The sequence below is a fragment of the Aotus nancymaae genome, unplaced genomic scaffold (assembly GCF_030222135.1).
Source record: "Aotus nancymaae isolate 86718 unplaced genomic scaffold, 86718_ANA_hifiasm-v0.15.2.pri h1tg000046l, whole genome shotgun sequence".
Lineage (NCBI taxonomy): Eukaryota > Metazoa > Chordata > Mammalia > Primates > Aotidae > Aotus > Aotus nancymaae.
The window spans coordinates 28,213,326-28,232,763 of record NW_026988460.1 but is presented as its reverse complement, the minus strand read 5'-3'; the positions used below and the strand labels follow the sequence as shown (position 1 = coordinate 28,232,763).

General features: G+C 56.5%; 2 protein-coding genes across 5 annotated transcripts in view; both read left to right on the top strand.

Annotated features, from left to right (window-relative positions):
- Positions 1-4,512, top strand: part of PODXL2 (podocalyxin like 2) — a 42,752-nt gene extending 38,240 nt beyond the window's left edge. The window contains exons 5-8 of the mRNA XM_064362146.1: positions 293-449; positions 973-1,034; positions 3,218-3,397; positions 3,999-4,512. Of these exons, the coding sequence (XP_064218216.1) occupies positions 293-449; positions 973-1,034; positions 3,218-3,397; positions 3,999-4,211 (612 nt within the window). The 3' untranslated portion in view covers positions 4,212-4,512. The remainder of the gene's footprint in view (positions 1-292; positions 450-972; positions 1,035-3,217; positions 3,398-3,998) is intronic.
- Positions 4,513-4,709: 197 nt separating this feature from the next.
- On the top strand, positions 4,710-12,869 carry ABTB1 (ankyrin repeat and BTB domain containing 1). 4 transcript variants are annotated; one of them, XM_012437223.2, is made up of 12 exons: positions 4,710-4,839; positions 6,154-6,181; positions 6,301-6,356; positions 7,984-8,128; positions 8,280-8,439; positions 8,544-8,589; positions 8,971-9,087; positions 9,172-9,290; positions 9,471-9,569; positions 9,682-9,849; positions 11,955-12,155; positions 12,239-12,869. In XM_012437223.2, exons 1-12 carry the CDS (start codon positions 4,824-4,826, stop codon positions 12,443-12,445), a joined length of 1,362 nt encoding a protein of 453 aa, XP_012292646.2. In that variant the 5' UTR covers positions 4,710-4,823; the 3' UTR covers positions 12,446-12,869. The 4 variants fall into 4 exon arrangements, with proteins under 4 accessions (XP_012292646.2, XP_012292645.2, XP_012292647.2 ...); XM_012437222.3 differs by having other exon boundaries at positions 6,154-6,216; XM_012437224.2 differs by having other exon boundaries at positions 6,108-6,181.
- Positions 12,870-19,438: the final 6,569 nt, after the last annotated feature.

Sequence of the window (19,438 nt, the reverse complement as noted above, 5' to 3'; positions counted from 1 at the left end):
TCCCCGACCTCCTGCTCAACTGGGAGTGTCTCTGGGACAAGGCCCCAAGACTTTCTCGTGGCTAGAGGCCAGGGCAGGAAGGAGCACTTGGTGTAAGTGAGCAAATGGGTATGCATCTTGGGGTTCCCACATTCCCTGGCTTGTACTCTCAGAGGGTCTCGAGTTGACCAGAGCTGCTTCTCTGGGAACAGCCAGAGGGTTGAGTGTGAATGCAGGGCTGGGCCTGGAGGCAGAGGGCTCAGTAGAGCCCCTCTTCTTCACTGAGCATGGGGGGCTCTTTCTGCCCTTGTAGGAGGTGTTCCGACAGCACCGTGGGCCGCAGCTCCTGGCCCTGGTGGAAGAGGTGCTGCCCCGCCATGGCAGCGGCCACCACGGGGCCTGGCACATCTCTCTGAGCAAGCCCAGCGAGAAGGAGCAGCACCTTCTCATGACGCTGGTGGGCGAGCAGGGTGAGCGAGGGCAGGTGATGGGAGGGCCCAGGAGGGCAGTGGGAGGCAGCCAGCCCAAGAGCCACGGGAGGAAAGTGCACGCAAAAGGACTTCGGAACTTGGAACTCTAGGACAGTAGTTTGAGCTACCTAGCTTAGGGGTCAAGGTGTACTCACTAGCTTGGGTTCTGGGGATGAGGACAAGGGTGTGAGGATCAAGGATGGGGAACAGGAGGCAGGGGAACAGGTGTGTTGGGAAATGAATGGGCACTGTACCTGGTGTGGCAGGGGAGAAGGGGTGTGTTCAGAAGGCAGCGTGTGGCTTCCCAAGTGGCTGTCGGTGTTACACAAATCGATGTTCTAACAAATTGATGCAGTGGAAAGCATGTCTAGGAGAGGGAGAGGCATGTGCCTTGAGGATCGGTGTGCAATTAGAGCCAGGAAGGGAGACAGAGGCTCAGACCAGCTGTCGGAGAGTGGGACCAGAGCCTGTGGAGGGGCACCTCGGCCATGGCTGCACTGATAGTGGTGTTTCTTACCCCCAGGGGTGGTGCCCACTCAAGATGTCCTTTCCATGCTGGGTGACATCCGCAGAAGCCTGGAGGAGGTAAGAATGCAGGGACCTGGACCTGTTAGCTTCTAAAATGCTCCCTCCCATCTCTGTTCCTCAAAGTCCCAGGAGGCTGCCCAAATCCTGTGGTTCAAAGGAGCAAAAGGCAGAGCGTACTCTGGGCAGATCCTTTGCTTCAGGCCTGCCTTAGACACGGTTTTGTGGGAAAGACTGTGCACGTGCATGCTACCAACCAATGGTGCAGTGCAGACGATGGCCAGGGGCAGAAAGGGGCCATGGGGGTGTGGGGACTGTGCTAAGAGGGTGACAGGAAAGGGCTGAGAGAGGAAGGGTCTGGGGGCAATGAGGGTTAATTGGGAGTTTTCTGGGTGGACAATGCAGAGATGCCATGCAGCCTGGTGGGAGGGGAGAGCATGAAAGATTCCTGAAACCAAAAGAGCGAGCCTGGGAGACCTGGACATGTGACTTGGCATGGATGTGAGTCTTCTGGTGTTTGCACATCCAGGTCCCTTGCTCCTGCTGCGGTGGGATGCCTGGAGGCAGCCCTGCTATCTTGGGAGGTGCCCCCACCCAGTACAATCTGCTGGCTGCTTGGCCCATCCTGGTCAACCTTTCCTACCCAGCTGCTGCACAAGCTTGGAAGGGAGGGCAGGGTACCCCATTCCTCCTGCTCCTCACACCACCTTGCCTGTGGGGTCCCTCTGTTCCTCATCTCGCTTCTTGAAGACAGCCACCATCTCCACCAAAACTGCCTTTGCCCACTATGGAGTATAGCGCCCTATCATCAGCCCTCTCCACTCCCGAAGGCGGTGCCACTTTTGGCGGGAGAGATGATTGGTGTAATCCTGGTCGCCTCCTTGTCCTTGCATCCCAGAGGAGTGGAGGCCCTGGTGGTGGTGCTTCTCTGGTGAGCATGTTGAATGCCCACTGAGCACCACACTGTGCAAGGCTCTCTCACTCAGTCCTCACCACCACCCCATGGGGTTGCGAGGGTTAAGCGAGGCACCTCTTGAGTACCATTGGGATCCCCATGGAAGATGAGAACTGAAGCCGGGGAGGTTAGGTGACCTGCCTGAGATGGCACCACTGGTAAGCAGTAAAGCCGGGCTTTGCAGGAAGCCTGATTGCAGAGCCCTGGCCTTTCACCATACTGCTCTACTGCCTGGAGGGCCTTCCCAGTTCTGGAATTGTGGGTCCATGAATGGGGGGCTGCTGGTGGAAGTGTGGGCTAATCTTGATGTTTATACAGTCCTTCCCCACTCTTCACTGCCCCTGAGTATTCTGCCCTTACTGAGCACTTAATTCAGACTGACTTGGCCAAAAGCCATGCTTGGTCCTTGGAAATATACTTGGGTGAATCTAGCAAGAAAAACTGACCCTCGATAACTTAAAAAGTCAAGAAAAATATTGGAGATATACAGATGGTTCACAGGAAACCAGGGAAGAGCTGCAGGCAGCCTCAGAAAGGGGGCCTGGTGCAGCCTAGGCCTCAGCACTGGGAACCGCCCTGACCCCTCACCCTAGGAGCCCTTTGCCCTCCTGCTTCTCTCTGCTGAGATGCTGATCTGTGGAGAGAGCACCTGCCTGGCACCTGGCATCTCCTTGGCCAAGGAAGGCTGGACCAACCATGACAACCTGTAGTGTGGAGGGGTGCGGGCAGCTACATGCCAGCAGTGAACACGCCTTAGGAAGGGGAGAAGCTGGGCGGCTAGGGTGACCCTCCATATGGCCTGTGTGCCCTCAGTATCCCTCCCTGCACTGGCCCTGGCAACGGGCAGCTGACCGGCCCACCCCTCCCCACTGAGGTGGAAGCAGTTGCATGGTGGAGGATGTGTGGGGGACTCACACCTCTTGTCTCTCTAACTGGTAGGGATAGGTGTGGGGGCTCTCTCTAGTTGGATGGTGTCCAGCAGCATGGGTCCACTCTCACTGGGGGCTAAGGCCACAGTGAACTCAGACTCAGTGGTCGAGGCAGAAGCTATGGTGGGATGTGAAGGAGGCTGGGAACATGGGCATGGGGTGGAGAGGCCTGCAGCTGTGCTGAGGTGAACGGGATGGGGTAGAGGCGAGCCCAGGCCCCAGGGAACTTCAGAAGCCAGGAGCATCAGCACCTTCTAAGCCTGCTCCCCCATCCCCGCCCCGAGCCCAACACAGCCACCCCAGAGGAGCCATGGCACCCCAGGACCTCAGCTGAGGAACCTGGCCCCTTCTACCCCCAGATTGGCATCCAGAACTACTCCACAACCAGCAGCTGCCAGGCGCGGGCCAGCCAGGTACGCAGCGACTACGGCACGCTCTTCGTGGTGCTGGTGGTCATTGGGGCCATATGCATCATCATCATTGCTCTCGGCTTGCTCTACAACTGCTGGCAGCGCCGGCTGCCCAAGCTCAAGCATGTGGTGAGTGTGGGGACAGGTGGGGCAGGGGGCCAGTGGAAAGGAGAGTGCCCATGGATAGACAGGTGTCATCATCTGCAAGGGGAGGCAGTGACTCTCGGGTGCACAGGGTCCCATGGGTGACCTGCTCTGTAGCGCACCAGCCCCAGGACAGGTACTGGCGGTACAGGGAGTGAGGGGGCTGCTGACCCCACCAGGGGGCTCCTTTCTGGCACCACCAGCCCCTCCCTAGGGCAGGCACTGCAGGGCCTGAGCACCTGGAAACCTCACCAGAGACAGGCCCTAGGTTGGTGGTGCCCAAGGGTCAAGGAGAGCCTCCAGCAGCCTGGCGGCCTTCCTAGGAGGAAGCAGGAAGAGCCCTGGTGATGCTCCCTGACCTCACAAGTGGAGTCTCCTTAGGGGACTGTTGGGGGATCAATGACATCAAGCCACAGGGCTTTGTAGTGCCAACGATTAGTAGTTGTTTTGAGAAAGCTACAGCAACAGAAAAGAAGGATCTGGCACCTGTGGAGGGTGCCTCGGGGACCCCCTGGGTAGGGTTGCAAGGCCTGTCGATGTCGGGGGCCGGCTCGCTCGCCCACGGCCTTTCCCCACCTTGCCGCAGTCGCACGGCGAGGAGCTGCGCTTTGTGGAGAACGGCTGCCACGATAACCCCACGCTGGACGTGGCCAGCGACAGCCAGTCGGAGATGCCAGAGAAGCACCCCAGCCTGAATGGCGGCGGGGCCCTCAACGGCCCGGGGAGCTGGGGAGCGCTCATGGTGGGCAAGCGGGACACCGAGGACTCGGACGTGTTCGAGGAGGACACCCACCTGTGAGCGAGGCCAAAGCGCAGGCCGAGTGGGCCGCCAGGACCGAGCAGGGCGGACCCCGAAACGGTCGGCCCGGAGCCCACGCATCCCCGGGCCGCGCCCGCAGCCTGGCCCTCTGCGCGGGCTCCTCCCCGCTTCCCACGACTTCACACGGCGGCCTCGTTCCGGCTCCCTCACTCCCGCCCAAGGGGCCGGCCTCAGAGCCCGCCCGCTTTCCCGCCCCTGAACCCCGGCTCCGTAGGCGGCGGGCAGCGCTCCCTGCGCCCCGGGACTTTATTAAATCCGTCCGGAGACCACACTGGACCCAACTCGTCTGCCTGCCCGTCTCCTTCTTATTTCCGGGGTTGGGGCGGGGCGGGCGGGGAAACCCGGTGCAGGGGCGGAGCCGGGAGGCCGCGGCGGGACTGGGAACTCCAGGGCAGGGGCGGGGCCGCGGGGCGGGGCGGGGAGGCTGGAGCGGGCGGGTCCTCCGGGCGCCGCAGCGGAGCGGGGCGGGGCGGAGCTGAGCGTGTTTACATCCGCCGGGTGCGCCGCCTCGCTGCCCGAGGTCGTTCGGCCCGGGTACGAGCTTCCACGCCATGGACACCAGCGACCTGTTCGCCAGCTGCAGGAAGGGGGATGTGGGCCGAGTGCGGTGAGGACCCCGCAGTCCCGGGGAGGGTGCGGGAGGTGGAGCGCCTCGGGCTCTGCGACGTGCGGCTGGACGGCTGCAGGGAGAGACGGACGCCACGGCCTGGCCCAGCCCCCGTAGCGTGGCGAAGCGCCGGTATGATCACCCGGGCCTCGCTGCAGCCCCCCACCGGGGACACGCTGGGGCGGGGTCGCTGATGGCCATTGACCTCTGGAGGGTTTCCTGGAAGAGGGGACCGCCCCGCGGAGGCCCGAAGGTGAAAAAGTGGGCGGAGAGAAAGGCGGGCCACCGTTCGCCTCGGTAGGGCCAGGACGTCAGACCCATGGGCGCGGGGCGCGGAGCGCGGGTGTAGGCCTGGGACTCGAGACGTGGCCCATGCTGTCATGCTCTCTGGACCTGGCGCGGGGAACACCTAGAGCCCAGAATCGGCCTCCAGTCCCCGAGGATTCAGAAACTCTTGACGCAGCTAAAGTGAATCTGGCGCTGAGATCGCTGCCTCCTTGGGCTGGACGCGGAGGGAAGGGGTTCCCAGTTGGGTCCTGGGGCCCTTCCCCTCCTTGGCCTTCCCCTATCCCCTGTTTGACTTCCTTTTTCCTTGGCCTTTCCTTCCCCTTGACCTGGTCCTGACTGACTACTTCCACTTCCCCTGGGCTGGCCTGGGGCTGCTGTACTTCTGTAGCCTCCCTTGGGCCCCTCCCCGACATCAGGTGCCACTCAAGAGTTAGTGCATAGCGTCAGCGCTGAGTGGGCTCACAGCACTCCCAGGTGTAGCCTGGGGGACTCCCTCGGACTGCCCTCGCCTCTGTGGGGCTGTGCTAGCATTGGCGACTCTCCTCCCTCACCTCCCGCATCCCATCAGCTGCTGCATCCCGTGACTTCTGCCTTCTTGAATCCGTGCCCTCCACACCACCAGCAGGCCTGCAGCAGCTTTTCCCCCAGGCTCCCTGCTTCTAGCAGAGCCAGCTTCTTCCTGCAGTAGAGGGCTCTGGCCGAGGCGAAGGCCCCATCACCTCTCTCACCCAAACACTGACAGGCCAAAGGTCCGGCTTCAGCGCTGGCACTGGCCTCTGCCCTTGTAGCCCATCCTCTCCCAGCACTGATGGCACACAGTATCTGCCTGTCCAATCCCACCTCCACATCCTTACCTGCACTTTGCCTGGAGTGCCTCTCCTGCTCTGGTCTGCCAGTCACCTACCCTCACTTTGAGGAAGCTTCCCCAGACCAAAAGGGATGTTTTCCCTCCGTTCCCTTCCATGGGCCTTCTTTCTCAGACCGTGAACCCATCCTGACCCAGGCTCTGACCTCTTTCCTGCCCAGGTACCTGCTGGAGCAGCGAGATGTGGAGGTGAATGTGCGGGACAAGTGGGACAGCACCCCCTTGTGAGTGCTGGGGAGAGAGGTGGGGGTGGGGGGTGGTGCACCCCTTCAGTGCTGAGGACTGCCTCCTGTACTTCCTCCCTTCAGGTACTATGCCTGCTTGTGTGGGCACGAGGAGCTGGTACTCTACCTTCTGGCCAACGGTGAGAGCAGGGAGCTGGCTCAGGGGTGTGTGTGTGAGGGTGCATGTGTGCATGCTTGCGTGCATTCAAAGGCCTTCATACATATTTGCAAACCACCCCACTTCCTCTCCTACCACCCAGTTGAATCAGCAAGTACTATTAGCACTACTTTAAAACCTGTTCTTTGTCTACCCTCCCCATCTCTACTTACACCACCTGGGCCCAGCCATCAGCATCTCTCCCCAGACACAGTGCCAGCCTCCCCTCTTGCCCCACCTATACTCTGTTCTCCATATTGCAACCAAGCTGATCTTTTCACAATGAATCTGATCAGCTAAAAATCCTCCGGTGAGTTCCCACCACCTCTGAGATACAGTGAGCCTGCCTGGCCACGCCCAAGGCTCCACAGGGTCTGCCCTCCCTGCTGGCATTGCTCCCTCGGCTCTCCCTGCTTGTTCACTGTCACACTGGCCTCGCTGGGGCTCCACTGTGCCATGAATGCGCCTGTTCCTGCCCCATGGCCTTTGCACCTGCATTTCCTCCTGCATGGACTGCCCTTGCACAGATGTTCCCATGGCCCTCTCCCCTTCTTCATTCAGGCTTCTGCATGCCACCACATCACAGAGTGACCTTTCATGACTTCCCTTCATCCAGTGCCGCCATTCACCCTATTTTGGTTTGCTTTCTTTCTCTTTTTTTTGGAGACAGTCTTGTTCTGTCACCCAGGCTGGAGTGCAGTGTCACAATCTTGGCTCACTGCAGGCTTAACCTCCCAGGCTCAAGTGATCCTCCTGCATCTTCAAATAGCTGGGATTACTGGCTATTTTTTGTATTTTTTTGTAGAGACAGGGTCTCACTACATTGCCCAGGTTGGTCTCAAACTTCTGGGCTCAAGTGATCCACCAACCTTGGCCTCCCAAAGTGCCTGGATTACAGGTGTGAGCCACCGCGCCCAGCCATGTTTTTCTTAATAGTCCCTACCATCATTAGGTAGTGCGTTCCTTGTCCTGCCTCAGTAGATAAAGTTCAGCAGGACAGGGACCGTCTGTCTGGTTCACTGCTGTGCGCCAGTGTGTGGGACGGGCCCAGGCACTGAGTCTGCTCTCAGTTTTGTATAGTCTGGTCATCCGTGTGAGTATGTACCTGTGTGAGTGCTCACAGATGTGCCTGTTTGCCTAGCCCTTGACTGGGAGGATGCTGGGGTCAGAGTGCGCCCACGGTAATTTGGCATCACCAGAGATTTGGAGCCCTATGTGTGGGAAGGTCGGGAGGAGGGACAGGAAGATAAGAATTTCCGGCCGGGTGTGGTGGCTCACGCCTGTAATCCCAGCGCTTTGGGAGGCCAAGGTGGGTGGATCACGAGGTCAAGAGATGGAGACCATCCTGGCCAACATGGTGAAACCCTGCCTCTACTAAAAATACAAAAATTAGCTGGGCATAGTGGCATGCGCCTGTAGTCCCAGCTACTCAGGAGGCTGAGGCAGGAGAGTCACTGGAACCCTGGAGGCAGAGGTTGCAGTGAGCTGAGATCCTGCTACTGCACTCCAGCTGGGCAACAGAGCGAGATTCCGTCTCAAAAAAAAAAAAAAAAAAAAAGATTTTCTCCCAGGCCCCTCCCCTGCTAACTTGTGAGCCCTGCCTCCCCCAGGGGCCCGCTGTGAAGCCAACACCTTCGATGGTGAGCGCTGCCTCTATGGGGCACTGAGTGACCCCATCCGCCGGGCTCTACGAGATTACAAGCAGGTCACGGCTTCCTGCAGGAGGCGGGATTACTATGATGACTTCCTGCAGCGGTGAGCCAGAGCATTCGAGGGATACAGCATGGGGTGCAGTGGCCCTGGTAGGGGTGGTCGGTCTGTTCTGGCTGTGGCCTGCACAGTGCTGCGGGTACTCTGAGGAATGAGGTAGGAGCTATGCTGAGCATCCCTGCTCTTCCCTCCCCAGGCTTCTAGAGCAGGGCATCCACAGTGACGTGGTCTTTGTAGTACACGGGAAGCCATTCCGGGCGCATCGCTGTGTCCTGGGTGCACGCAGTGCCTACTTTGCCAACATGCTGGACACCAAGTGGAAGGGCAAGAGTGTTGTGGTTCTCAGGCACCCACTGGTATGTCCCTTCAGGGTGGCAGAGGGGCACGGACTCCCCAGGAACAGCAGAGGGTTGTGCTGCGTGGCTGCCTCTGACATTCCTTTCTGGCTCTCTGCCCACAGATCAACCCCGTGGCCTTTGGGGCCCTGCTGCAGTACCTGTACACAGGTGACCCCCTGGGCCCAGGGTAGGAGGAGAGGGAGTGGGACAGCAGTATACCTAGGTGTGGCTGGGCTGACCTTTCACTTCGGGACACTTCATGGTCCCTGGGGGTGGTTCCAGCTGCCTCCTGGGTTGGGTTGCAAGAGAGAGAACTGGTGTGCCTGCTCAGGAAGAGCTTGTCCCACCCACATGCTGAGCCCCTCCCATCTGTTCCCTGGGGCCTGTACAACTCAGGCAGCAGCTCTGGATGGGGAAACCAAGGTGGCAAGTGGGCCCAGGAGTCCTAGCCCTGCAGACAGGTGGCCAGGTGGGAGGGGATCACCCTTTTTCTGTGGGCCTAATGACAGCTGAGATCTTGCAGGCCCTCATCTTCCCCACTGCCCCCAGGCCGCCTGGACATTGGTGTAGAGCACGTGAGTGACTGTGAGCGCCTGGCCAAGCAGTGCCAGCTGTGGGACCTGCTTAGCGACCTGGAAGCCAAGTGCGAGAAGGTGTCTGAGTTTGGTGCGAGCAAGGTTTGGGGTCCGGGGCCATAGGCGGGGCCTGGCAGGGCCGGCCTGGCTCCCTGAAGCTGTTCTCCTCCTTTAGTGGCATCTAAGCCAGGCACGTGTGTGAAGGTGCTGACCATCGAGCCGCCCCCTGCAGACCCCCGGCTCCGGGAGGACATGGCACTGCTGGCCGACTGTGCCCTGCCCCCCGAGCTCCGAGTAAGTGTGGGACTGGTGGGCAGAAGGGGTGTTTTGGGTTGGCAGGCTGTGACAGGCAGCCCAGATACTTAGGCCCAATTCCTTGTGTGGCCTTGGACCAGTTACTTCCCTTTCTGAACCTAGTAGTCGTTCACTTCTGTGAACAACTGCTCTGATGGGGTCGCCTCTTCTGTACCCCAGGGTGATCTTGGGGAGCTGCCCTTCCCTTGTCCCGATGGCTTCAACAGCTGCCCTGACATCTGCTTCCGAGTGGCCGGCTGCAGCTTCCTCTGCCACAAGGTGCCTGTGCCCTCCTGTTGCCCCTGGCCCCAGCCCGCTGGCCTGAGCCCGGGTCTAGCTCCTCAGGAGACAGACCCTGGCCCTTGCACTTCCTGAGCCCGGCCTCCCTCAGGCCTTCTTCCGTGGCCGCAGTGACTACTTCCGGGCCCTGCTGGATGACCACTTCCGAGAGAGCGAGGAGCCGGGGACCTCCGGGGGCCCTCCAGCCATCACCCTGCACGGCATCTCACCCGACATCTTCACCCACGTGCTCTACTACGTGTACAGTGACCACACTGAGGTGGGGGCTCGGGCGGGGCTGGGGATGGCACACAGCCTATGCTGCCGTGGGCTGAGAGGGAGTGCCAGGGCCCCGGGGGTCTGTGGAAGGGCCCAGCTGGCCCCATGGTTGATGTTTTGAGAAGGCTGGAGAGGAAGGCTGTGGGACTTTGGATTTTTCTTTCAGGCAGAAGAAGCCTTGTTAGGCTCCAGAGAGAGGCTGAGTGACAAGGCCTGTGTCACAGGCACTTCACACTTGTCAGCCACTTGGGGTCCTCAGCTTCTCCAGCAGGAGGGTAGAGGGTAGGTGGGGACAGCCTCCTCCCTCTGAAGTGCTGCAGATCCCTGGGGTTCTGGGTTCTCAGTCTCTTCTTCCCTTCCTGCTTCCCTCTGTCTCCAGCTGCCCCAAGGCATCCCTAAGCCAAGGCTGCGGGGCAGTAGCAGAGAGTCGAAGGTTTGCTCTGCCAGGGTGTGTGACAGTGAGTGTGTATGTGCGCGTGCACGCATATGTGTGTGTAATAAAGAGACCCCTCTATCTGGTGGCTTAAAGAAGAAGGCAGTTTGTTTCTCCTTCACATCTGACTGAGGTGGGTGCCCCAAGGCAGGTGGCTTGCTGAAGACCAGGTCATCCCTCCATCTTGCTCCTCTATGCCTAAGGTTGGAGGTCAAAAACCTTTTCTCTAAAGGTGAATGTTTCAGGTTCTGTGGGCCATATGGCCCTGTCATAGCTACTCAACTCTAGTGCAAAGGCAGCCAGAGACAGTACAGAGATGAGTAGGTGAAGCTATGTTCCAATAAAACTTTATTTGCACAAACAGTCTGGATTTGGCCCATGGGCTATAGCTTACCCACCCTGCCCTGGGGCATTGCCTTTGACCATGGAGATTGGGTCCCAGGCAAACTCATGCTCTAGGAGGAAGAGGAAGGCAGGGCAAGCAATGTTTTTGTAGAAGCCACCGGAAGTTGCACACTCTCCTTCTCATAGAACTTCGTGCCTGCTTGCCAGCAAGGGAGGCTAGGAAAGCGATTCTGTGGCCAGGCTCCTGTTTTGTGGGGGAAGGGGAAGAAACATGCTGGGGGACAGAGGGCAGTCCCTACTGCTGCTCTGCCTCAAGTCACTGCTCCCTTGTCCGTTCTTCCCCGAGGCCTGACAGCCCCGAGGCCTCCATCCTTTCCACCTCCTCTATTGGGCATCTCCTGCAGCTCAGCCCAGCTCTCTGGCCCCTGTTACCTTTGCCCACCCTGGAGAAGCTCCCTTCTCAAGGAGCCTCACCACCCCAAGGGCACCTTGTTTCAGAGCGTGGCTTGGGCTCCAGACCTGGGTTGATACTGGTTGAGGTGTGTGACACTAGGTGAGCTGTGTGATCTTGGGCAAGTTACTTAACTGCTCTGTGCCTCTAGAACATGGGGATAGTGCTCATCATCACTTCTAAGGCCTTTGCAGATGCATGGGTTATCCAGGTAAAAGAGGTGGCACGGCACATGGCACACACCTGTAATGTGGTCACAGAGCTCCCCTGGTTTCTTTCTGCAGCTTGCTCCCTGTACCGCCCAGGCTCTGACCCAAAGCTGAGGGCTTCAGTCTCACCCAGCACAGGATGTACCTGTAGGTGGGCTCTGTGTCACCATAGCCTCTTGAGAGAGAGGGAGCGGGTAGATAGTTTGTCCCCCACCCCTGGCAGGGTCCTTGCATGGGTCTTGACTAGCTGCCTCTGTCCCAGGGTTCTGACAGCCTCCCGAGATAGGCATGGTTATCTGTAACTCATGGACCAGGAACTGGAGGCACAGGGATGTGCAGTGACTTGCCCAGGGCCCCACAGCTAGAAGTGTCAGACCCAGGTCTGTGTGACTCAGAGCTCAGATCCTGGCCCCTTCGAGGGCCCTGCCTCCCGCCCAGCCTGCCAGCCTGCCCAAGGAATGGGAGCCCCCCAGACTTCTGCCCCCTAGTGGTCCGCAGATCTCTGTGGGAATCTGGGTCAACCCTCGCTCATGCCAGGGAGCTCCTGCTCCCACTGGAAGCCTTCTCGATGCTGCCTTCCCAACCCCTGCAGTCCCTAGCCTTGGCTGCTCCACCCTGGGAATGCTTGGTGACCTCGGGGGGCACCTTCATCCCTGTCTTCACTGCAGCTGTCCCCCGAGGTGGCCTACGACGTCCTGAGCGTTGCTGATATGTACCTGCTGCCAGGCCTGAAGAGGCTATGTGGGCGCAGCCTGGCCCAGGTGCTGGATGAGGACAGCGTGGTGGGCGTGTGGCGCGTGGCCAAGCTCTTCCGTCTGGCACGGCTTGAGGACCAGTGCACTGAGTACATGGCCAAGGTCGTTGAGAAGGTGGGCCGGCAGGGCTGCAGCGGGCAGGCAGGAGGGGTGAGAGGCGGGCACTGCTGCACTGAGCTGGCCCTTCCTGCTCGTAGTTGGTAGAGCGGGAGGACTTCGTGGAGGCAGTGAAGGAGGAGGCAGCGGCTGTGGCGGCCCGGCAGGAGACGGACTCCATCCCGCTGGTGGACGACATCCGCTTCCACGTGGCCAGCACGGTGCAGACCTATAGCGCCATTGAGGAGGCGCAGCAGCGGCTTCGGGCGCTTGAGGACCTGCTCGTGTCCATTGGCCTGGACTGTTGAACCCCTGCCTGGGTAGCCCCAGGGGCCAGGAGCTCCTTGGAGACAAGCCTGTGTGTGCGTTTCTGTGCAGCTCTTCCTGTTTCCTGCACACTGAGGGCTTCATGGTGGGTGCAGAGGGCTCAGTGGGGCTTCTCTCCCCTCATAAGCCTGGAGACTCCAAAGGAGGATCCGTTTGGGATGAACCCCCTCCCCCCAATGCACAAGCCAGCCCCCCATCTTGGGGGTGGGCACCGCTCAGGGAAACCTGGGGTGGGGGTGGGCTTTGGTCTTAGCATTTTCCTTCCCCAGATCCTGCACCCCCAAATCCAGTCCTCTGGCCCTTGCCCAGCCCTGGCTTGCTTCTCTGAGCCAGTGCTCCCATGCACAGGACTATTCAGAAAGGGCTGGGGGAGTGTGTGTGGCAATAAAGCTTGAAGGCACTGTGGGAGCCTGAGCCTGTGTCCTGGGGCACAGCTTGGGAAGGGTGGGGGCTTCTGAGGCCAAAGGAGCTGGTGGGGACCAAGGAAAGGAGCTCTAGAGTTGGGAGCTTCCAGCAGAGGCTGACTCAGAGCCCAAGGGCCAGGGTACCTGGCTGAACAGACCTAGAGATCTCCCACTGACCCTAGCCTGGCCTGGGCCCTGCCTGGCTCCCTCCCTCCCAGTCCCCATGGACACTGGCCATGGTGGGAGAGGGCCAGGACCAAAATGACCATTTTCTCTCAGTCTAGCGCCAGTCTTTTCCCCAGGGAAGCCCTTGCGGCCCTTCCTGCAGGGTCTGCCACCATATTCGGGGAAGGTGAGCTGCAGGGGCCACCTTTCTCCTTGGCCCTCTGAAGGTTCACTGAAACATTGCAAAAGGCAGAGTAGCAGGGGAAAAGACAGGCAAATTTATTTAGCATGTAGACACGAGCATCTTTTAGAATGAAGACCCAAAGGCAAATGGGATTGGTTAAAAAGTACAGGATCCAATGCTGACTGAATGGGGAAATGCAGCGAGTCCTGTCTAGATTATTCTTGGCCTCTCTGAGCAGCCTGCCTGCCTGTCTTCTGGGTGTGGGGCAGGACCCTCTGGAATGGGGGTCTTACGACCTATAGTCAAACAAGGTGAGTCTTATGGCCAGGTGATTACTTTATGGTCAGTTTTTACACAGATAGGGCAGAGGGAAAGTGAGAGTCCTGTTTTTAGGTTTTATGGCTGACTTTGGGGAAAAGGGGCTCTAGTTTCTAGGGCCCGCCTAGGGGAAGAGGAATTCTAGTTTCTATGGTTCTATGGCCAGCCTTAGGGGATGATGAGACTGAGAGATTGGGGCAGAAAGTCAATGAGAAGAAGCTCCTGCTTCTGAGGCTGCTGTTAGGGCCTTCATTTTGGGGTATTTGAGCCCCAAGGGGGTTTCTCACGATGTGCTGCAGGCCTGTGTACCCCCCAGGCCTCTCTGCCTTCTAACTTGGTTAAACTCATCAGAGTGGTGTCACGGACCTGGGGGAGGAAAGGAAGGCTGGTTCTTTCCCAGGGCTTCTAATATCAGGCATATCACCCTCCCTGCAGTTGTTTCACAGCTCTTCATGCCTTTTCTTTTTTTAAGACGGAGTCTCACTCTGTCGCCCAGGCTGGAGTGCAGTGGTACGATCTCTCTTGGCTCACTGCAACCTCCACCTCATGAGTTCAAGCAGTTCTCCTGCTCAGCCTCCTACGTTTGTAGCTGGGATTATAGGTGCACACCACCATGCTCAGCTAATTTTTGTATTTTTAGTGGACACAGGGTTTCACCATGTTGGCCAGGCTGAGCTTGAACTCCTGACCTCAGGTGATCCGCCTGCCTTGGCCCCCCAAAGTCCCGGGATTACAGGTGTGAGCCAGCACATCAGCCTCTTCATGCCTTTTCACTTTGTTATTTTTGGATGTTTTCCTTTTTCCTCCCTGGCCACTGGCATGTTGGTCGTCACATGGGGGAAGTGGTAGGTCTGAAGTGACCACTACTGAAGGATCTGCTGGGACATGGTGCAGCCTGCACGAGGTGATGATTGTGTTGGGGCGGTGGGGAGGGGAGGTGTCCAAGGAGAGCCTGTGGGTGGAGGGTGTGGCTTGTGCAAGGGCCTGGGAGCCTGAAACAGCCTGAGATGGGAATGGGCTGGGAGGGGTCCGTGCATGGCCACAGCCCAGCTGTAGCCAGAGGCTCAATCCCCACTGCAGCTCTGCCTTTCACTGCCGGCCACCGCTGTGTCTGCCCTCCCATAAATTGGGGGTGATTATGGCAACTCCCTCTTAGCTAGTGTTTGACCTATCCTGAACCTGGTGTTTTTGTTTTTTTATTTTTAATTTTTTTTTAACTAGAATACCCAGTGTAGGTGTGTTTGTTAAACAAAGGCTGAGTCCACCCGGTGGGTGGGAGGTGGGAGCAGGGGAGTGACTGGGGCTCACTCTGGTTTTCGTAGGGCACACAGGAAGGGAAGAATGAGGCCAGGCTAGTGGCCTAACACCAGCAGGTCTCACCTCAGAGCACACACCAATCCCGGTGTGCCAAGATATATGAGAGATTTAAACATTTAAAGAAAAAAATGTAATTCCTATGCGTTTCTTTTTTTTTTTTTTACTTTAGTTTGCCTTTCTTCTTTCTTGTCTTTTGCATTCTTGTAGGTAGGCACCTAATCCTATGCATTTCTTTTCATATGCATTAGGAGAGAAAATGAGCTACTGCATGAAGCCTCTCATTTTTTACAGATGTAATCATAAAGATCCCAATCTGGAATGAATTTTAACCCCTAGTGAGAGGGCAGTTAAAGGAGAAATTCTCTGGAGTTGGTATTCTAGTGGTTCACTGATACAGCAGATATAGCCAGGTGTACCAGCTACGGCATCTGTGTGGGGAGAGCTGCAATCTGAGAAGTGCCACCCCTCAGGAGCTAGGCTGTGTGGTTGTGGGGGCAGCATTCCCCAGCCACACCACCCATTCCTCACTTTATTTTATTTAAGACAGAGTCTAGCTCTGTTACCCAGGCTGGAGTACAGTGGCGCAATCTCGGCTCACTGCAACCTCTGCCTTCCTGGATTCAAATGATTCTCATGCCTCAGCCTCCTGAGTAGCTGGGACTACAGGCATATGCCACCATGGCTGGCCAATTTTCATATTTTTAGTAGAAACAAGGTTTACCATGCTGGCCTGTCTGGTCTCTACCCCTGACTTCAAGTGAACCACCCACCTCAGCCTCCCAAAGTGCTGGGATTACAGGCGTGAGCCACCACACCCCGCCCCATTCCTCACTTTAGCCTCAGGCAGAGAAGCCAGCGTGATGGGGAAACACTTGTGTAGGAAGGTGTCCAATGTGATGTTGCAAATCAACAGGAAACATTGCCAGCAGCGCAGCGAGCCGCAAGTGGGAAGGAAATGAGAGAGCATGGATGTGCAGAGCTTCCTGCAGCCCTGAGGGTGGTCAGTGCAGCCTCTGCACCCACAAGGAAAAGGTGGAGGATGTTCAGGCGCCAGGGGGTGCTCCCCAGGCTTCTGTGAGAAACCCGTGGCACAGACAACCGCACACGAGTAGAACTACAACCGTGGAATCCGAAACGTAGTGTCTAATACTTGGTTCTAAAATTAGGTTGATTTAAATTCAGAAGCGTGCCCTACTCTGACAAATGTTAAAATAGACTAATAGAAGACACATTTTGACACAGAGGCCCTGGGTTTGAGACTCCTCCATCATCCCTAAACCAGAGGAAGAATTGCTGTGTGAGCCAGCGATATTTGATCTGATTTCTGTTTAGTTTCTGTGATGTAGCTGTGCTACCTTTAAAATTAAAAAAAAAAGAATTATCTCTTACTTTAATTCATTCCTACTTCCAGGTGAAAAAAATTTTTATTGTTGAATGAAAAATATTTCTATCGTGTTATTGGAAAAATTGTATGTCTTCTCTCCCAACTCAAGATACCCCCAATATTTTAACAGATAGAAAAATAGGCTTGGCATGGTGGTTCATGCCTGTAATCCTAGCACCGTGGGAGGCTGAGGTAGGAGGATGGCCTGAGCCCAGATTTTGAGACCAGCCTGGGCAGCACTGTGAGACTCTGTCTCTCCAAAAAATAAATTAACCAGACATGGTGGCATGTGCCAGTAGTCTCAGCTACTCTAGAGGCTGAGGTGGGAAGATGGCTTGAGCCCAAGAGGTTGGGGTTGCAGTGACTTGTGATTGCACCAGTGCACTCCAGCCTGAGTGACATAGTGAGACCCCGTCTCAAAATAAATAAAATGGACAATGACAAAATGAGCAATGGTGGAAGGGAAGTAAACTCCATTTTGCACAGGAAAGGTAGCGTAGGGACGACTTGTTGACCACCAAGGAGTGAAGGTGGGGTTGGGCAGCTCTCTTTCTAAAGCCCTGGCCCTGACAGGCGGCTCTCTCCCTCAGCGACTGCTGCTCTGGGGGTCCACTCCCTGCCGTGGCTGTTCCCACATGCTGCATCATCTCCTGCCGACCCCTTTATTGACACCACCTTTGGTTAGGTGCAGCCATTTCCTGTGGGGCCCCAAGTGAACATGCCGTTCACCCCTGTGCTCCAGCCATCCTGAGAGCCTCTCAGTTCTGGGGCCAGCCTGAGCTCTCTGCACCTTGAAAACCCCCACAGACCCCTCTGCTGTGCCCCCAACCCCGGCCGACTCCTGCTCACCTTCGGCTTCTGGAGGGCTGTACTGGCCACGATCTGTGCTGGTGGCAGCTGGGTGCCCATTGCTGTTAGGCTCTGGGGTGGGATCCGGGTTGCCCGGGGTCTTCATTCTGTGAGGGTGGCCCACTTTGTTCTGCCCTGGTCACTGTTCCTCCCAGTGCTGGACACCATGCCTCGCACATCACAGGTGCCCAGTAAGGAGCTTGTGATGAGCCTAGTGTTCATGGAGGAAGCTGAAAACTAACAAACGCAAACATTGGCTCTAGGTTTCATACAGTGAAGTTCTGGGCAGAATTTGGTTGGCTGTAAGTAGAGCTTGAGGGCCTGGAGAGAACATGCAGTCCTTCAGGTGTGCGCACCTTTGGGGGATCTGCACAGAGGCCAGGTGCCACCTACCCAGGGCCTGAGCAGTTTGCAGGGCCCAGTGCAAAACAGTACATGGGGCCCTTGCTCAAAGAGCATTGAGAATTTCCAGAGAGCAACAGCAGAGCACTCACCCAAACCCATGGCCGTTCTAGCGTGGGGCCTGGACCACTGCTCGGGTGGCCAGCTGCGAGGCTACCCTGCATCCACACCCAGTTCCCAGATCAGTGCCTGGCCCAGATGAAGCCTTCCTGCTTCCTTCCTCTCTCCCTCTCTCCCTCCTTCCCTCGGCCACTCACTCATTCCCTCATCACTCACTCCCTCACTCATCCATTCTCTCACTCACTCATTTCTTTGTTTATTCATCCCCTCATTCATTCATTCTCTCACTCATTTCCTCACTCATTCATCCTACTAATCCATTCTCCCACTCACTCCCTCATTCATTCTCTCACTCATTCTCATTTATTCATCTCCTCATTAACTCACCCATTCATTCACTCATTCATTCATCCCCTCATTCATTCTCTCACTCACTAATTTCCTCATTCATTCCCTCATCACACATTCCCATGCTCACTCAGTCCTTCATTCATTCATCCCCCATTCCCTCATTCATTCTCTCATTTATTCATTCCCCTCATTAACTCATCCATTCATTCACTCACTCATTCACTCATTTATTCATCCCCTCATTCATTCTCTCACTCATTTCCTCAATCCATTCTCTCACTCATTCACTCATTCATTTATTCTTTCATTTCATTACCCATCCATTCCTTCACTCATTCCCTCATTTTTTCATCCCTTCACTCATTCACTCATTCTCTCATTTCCTCACTTGCTCATTCATTCCCTCCCTCATCCATTGTCTCATTCCCTCATTCCCTCACTCTCATTCCTTCATCCCCCATTCCCTCCTGCTTTCATTCTTTCTCATTCTCTCATCATTCCTTCATTCATCCCCTCACTCATTCACTCATTCATTCATTCTCTCACTCATTCCTTCCTTAATCCCCTCCCTCATTCATTCATTTTCTCCTTTCCACACTCATTCATTCTCTCACTCATCCATTCTCTCACTCATTCCCTCACCACTCATTCCTTCCTTCATTCATCCCTCAAGTATTCATTTATTCTCTTATTTCCTCGTTCACTCACTTATTCCGTCCCTCACTCATTCATTTACTCACTTCTTTATTCCCTTGCTCACTCCCTCATTCACTCATCAGTCACTAATTCCCTTATTCATTCATGCGCTCACTTCCTCATTCATTCATTCCCTTGCTCATTCATTCCATCACTCATTCAATCATCACTCACTCATTCCCTCATTTATTCACTCACTCATTCATTTATTTCCTTGCTCATTCATTCACTGACCCCCTTACTCATTCTCTCACTCATTCACTCATCACTCATTCCCTTAGTCATTCATTCCCTCACTCATTCACTCCCTCACTTGCTCATTCCCTCACTCACTCATGTCAGTGCATTTTTTACATTTTTCTCCCTCAAAGAGAAACCAAAGAGACAAGATGGGGCTATGGTAGGCACTCTCTTCCAGTACCTAGACTCAGTCAGCACCCGAGCCTTCACCTGTCCTGCATAGGATGGGGGCTTGGCTCCTCCTGAGGGAGAGGATAAAGACATCATTTCATCACTCATTCATTCACTCACCCACTCCTTCCCTCCTTGTCCTATCAGACAGATCTTTCCAGGGACCTTCTGGGAAGCAGGCAGAGGTATAGTGCAGGGACATGCCCTTTTGCAGCTCACATTCCCGTGGGAGGGGAGAGAGTGCTATCAAGAGCACAGGCAGATCTGTCATGTCAGATGTCAACAAATGTGCTGGAGGAGGAGAAGGCAGGGCAGGGCCTGGAGGAGGGCCTCACTAAGAATACGGCCCGTGAGGAGGCCGGCATAGTGAGGACCGAGTGGACGTGGAGGACGGGGAGAAGGGAGGCAGGGAGGCCAAAGGCCCAGCGCCCGT

Excerpts from the sequence above, each read along its gene's own strand:
- ABTB1 (XM_012437222.3), top strand. The coding sequence starts at position 4,784 with ATGGACACCAGCGACCTGTTCGCCAGCTGCAGGAAGGGGGATGTGGGC. Across the intron at positions 8,590-8,970 it reads GCTGCAGTACCTGTACACAG|GCCGCCTGGACATTGGTGTA; the intron begins GTGACCCCCTGG and ends CACTGCCCCCAG. Across the intron at positions 9,088-9,171 it reads CGAGAAGGTGTCTGAGTTTG|TGGCATCTAAGCCAGGCACG; the intron begins GTGCGAGCAAGG and ends CTCCTCCTTTAG.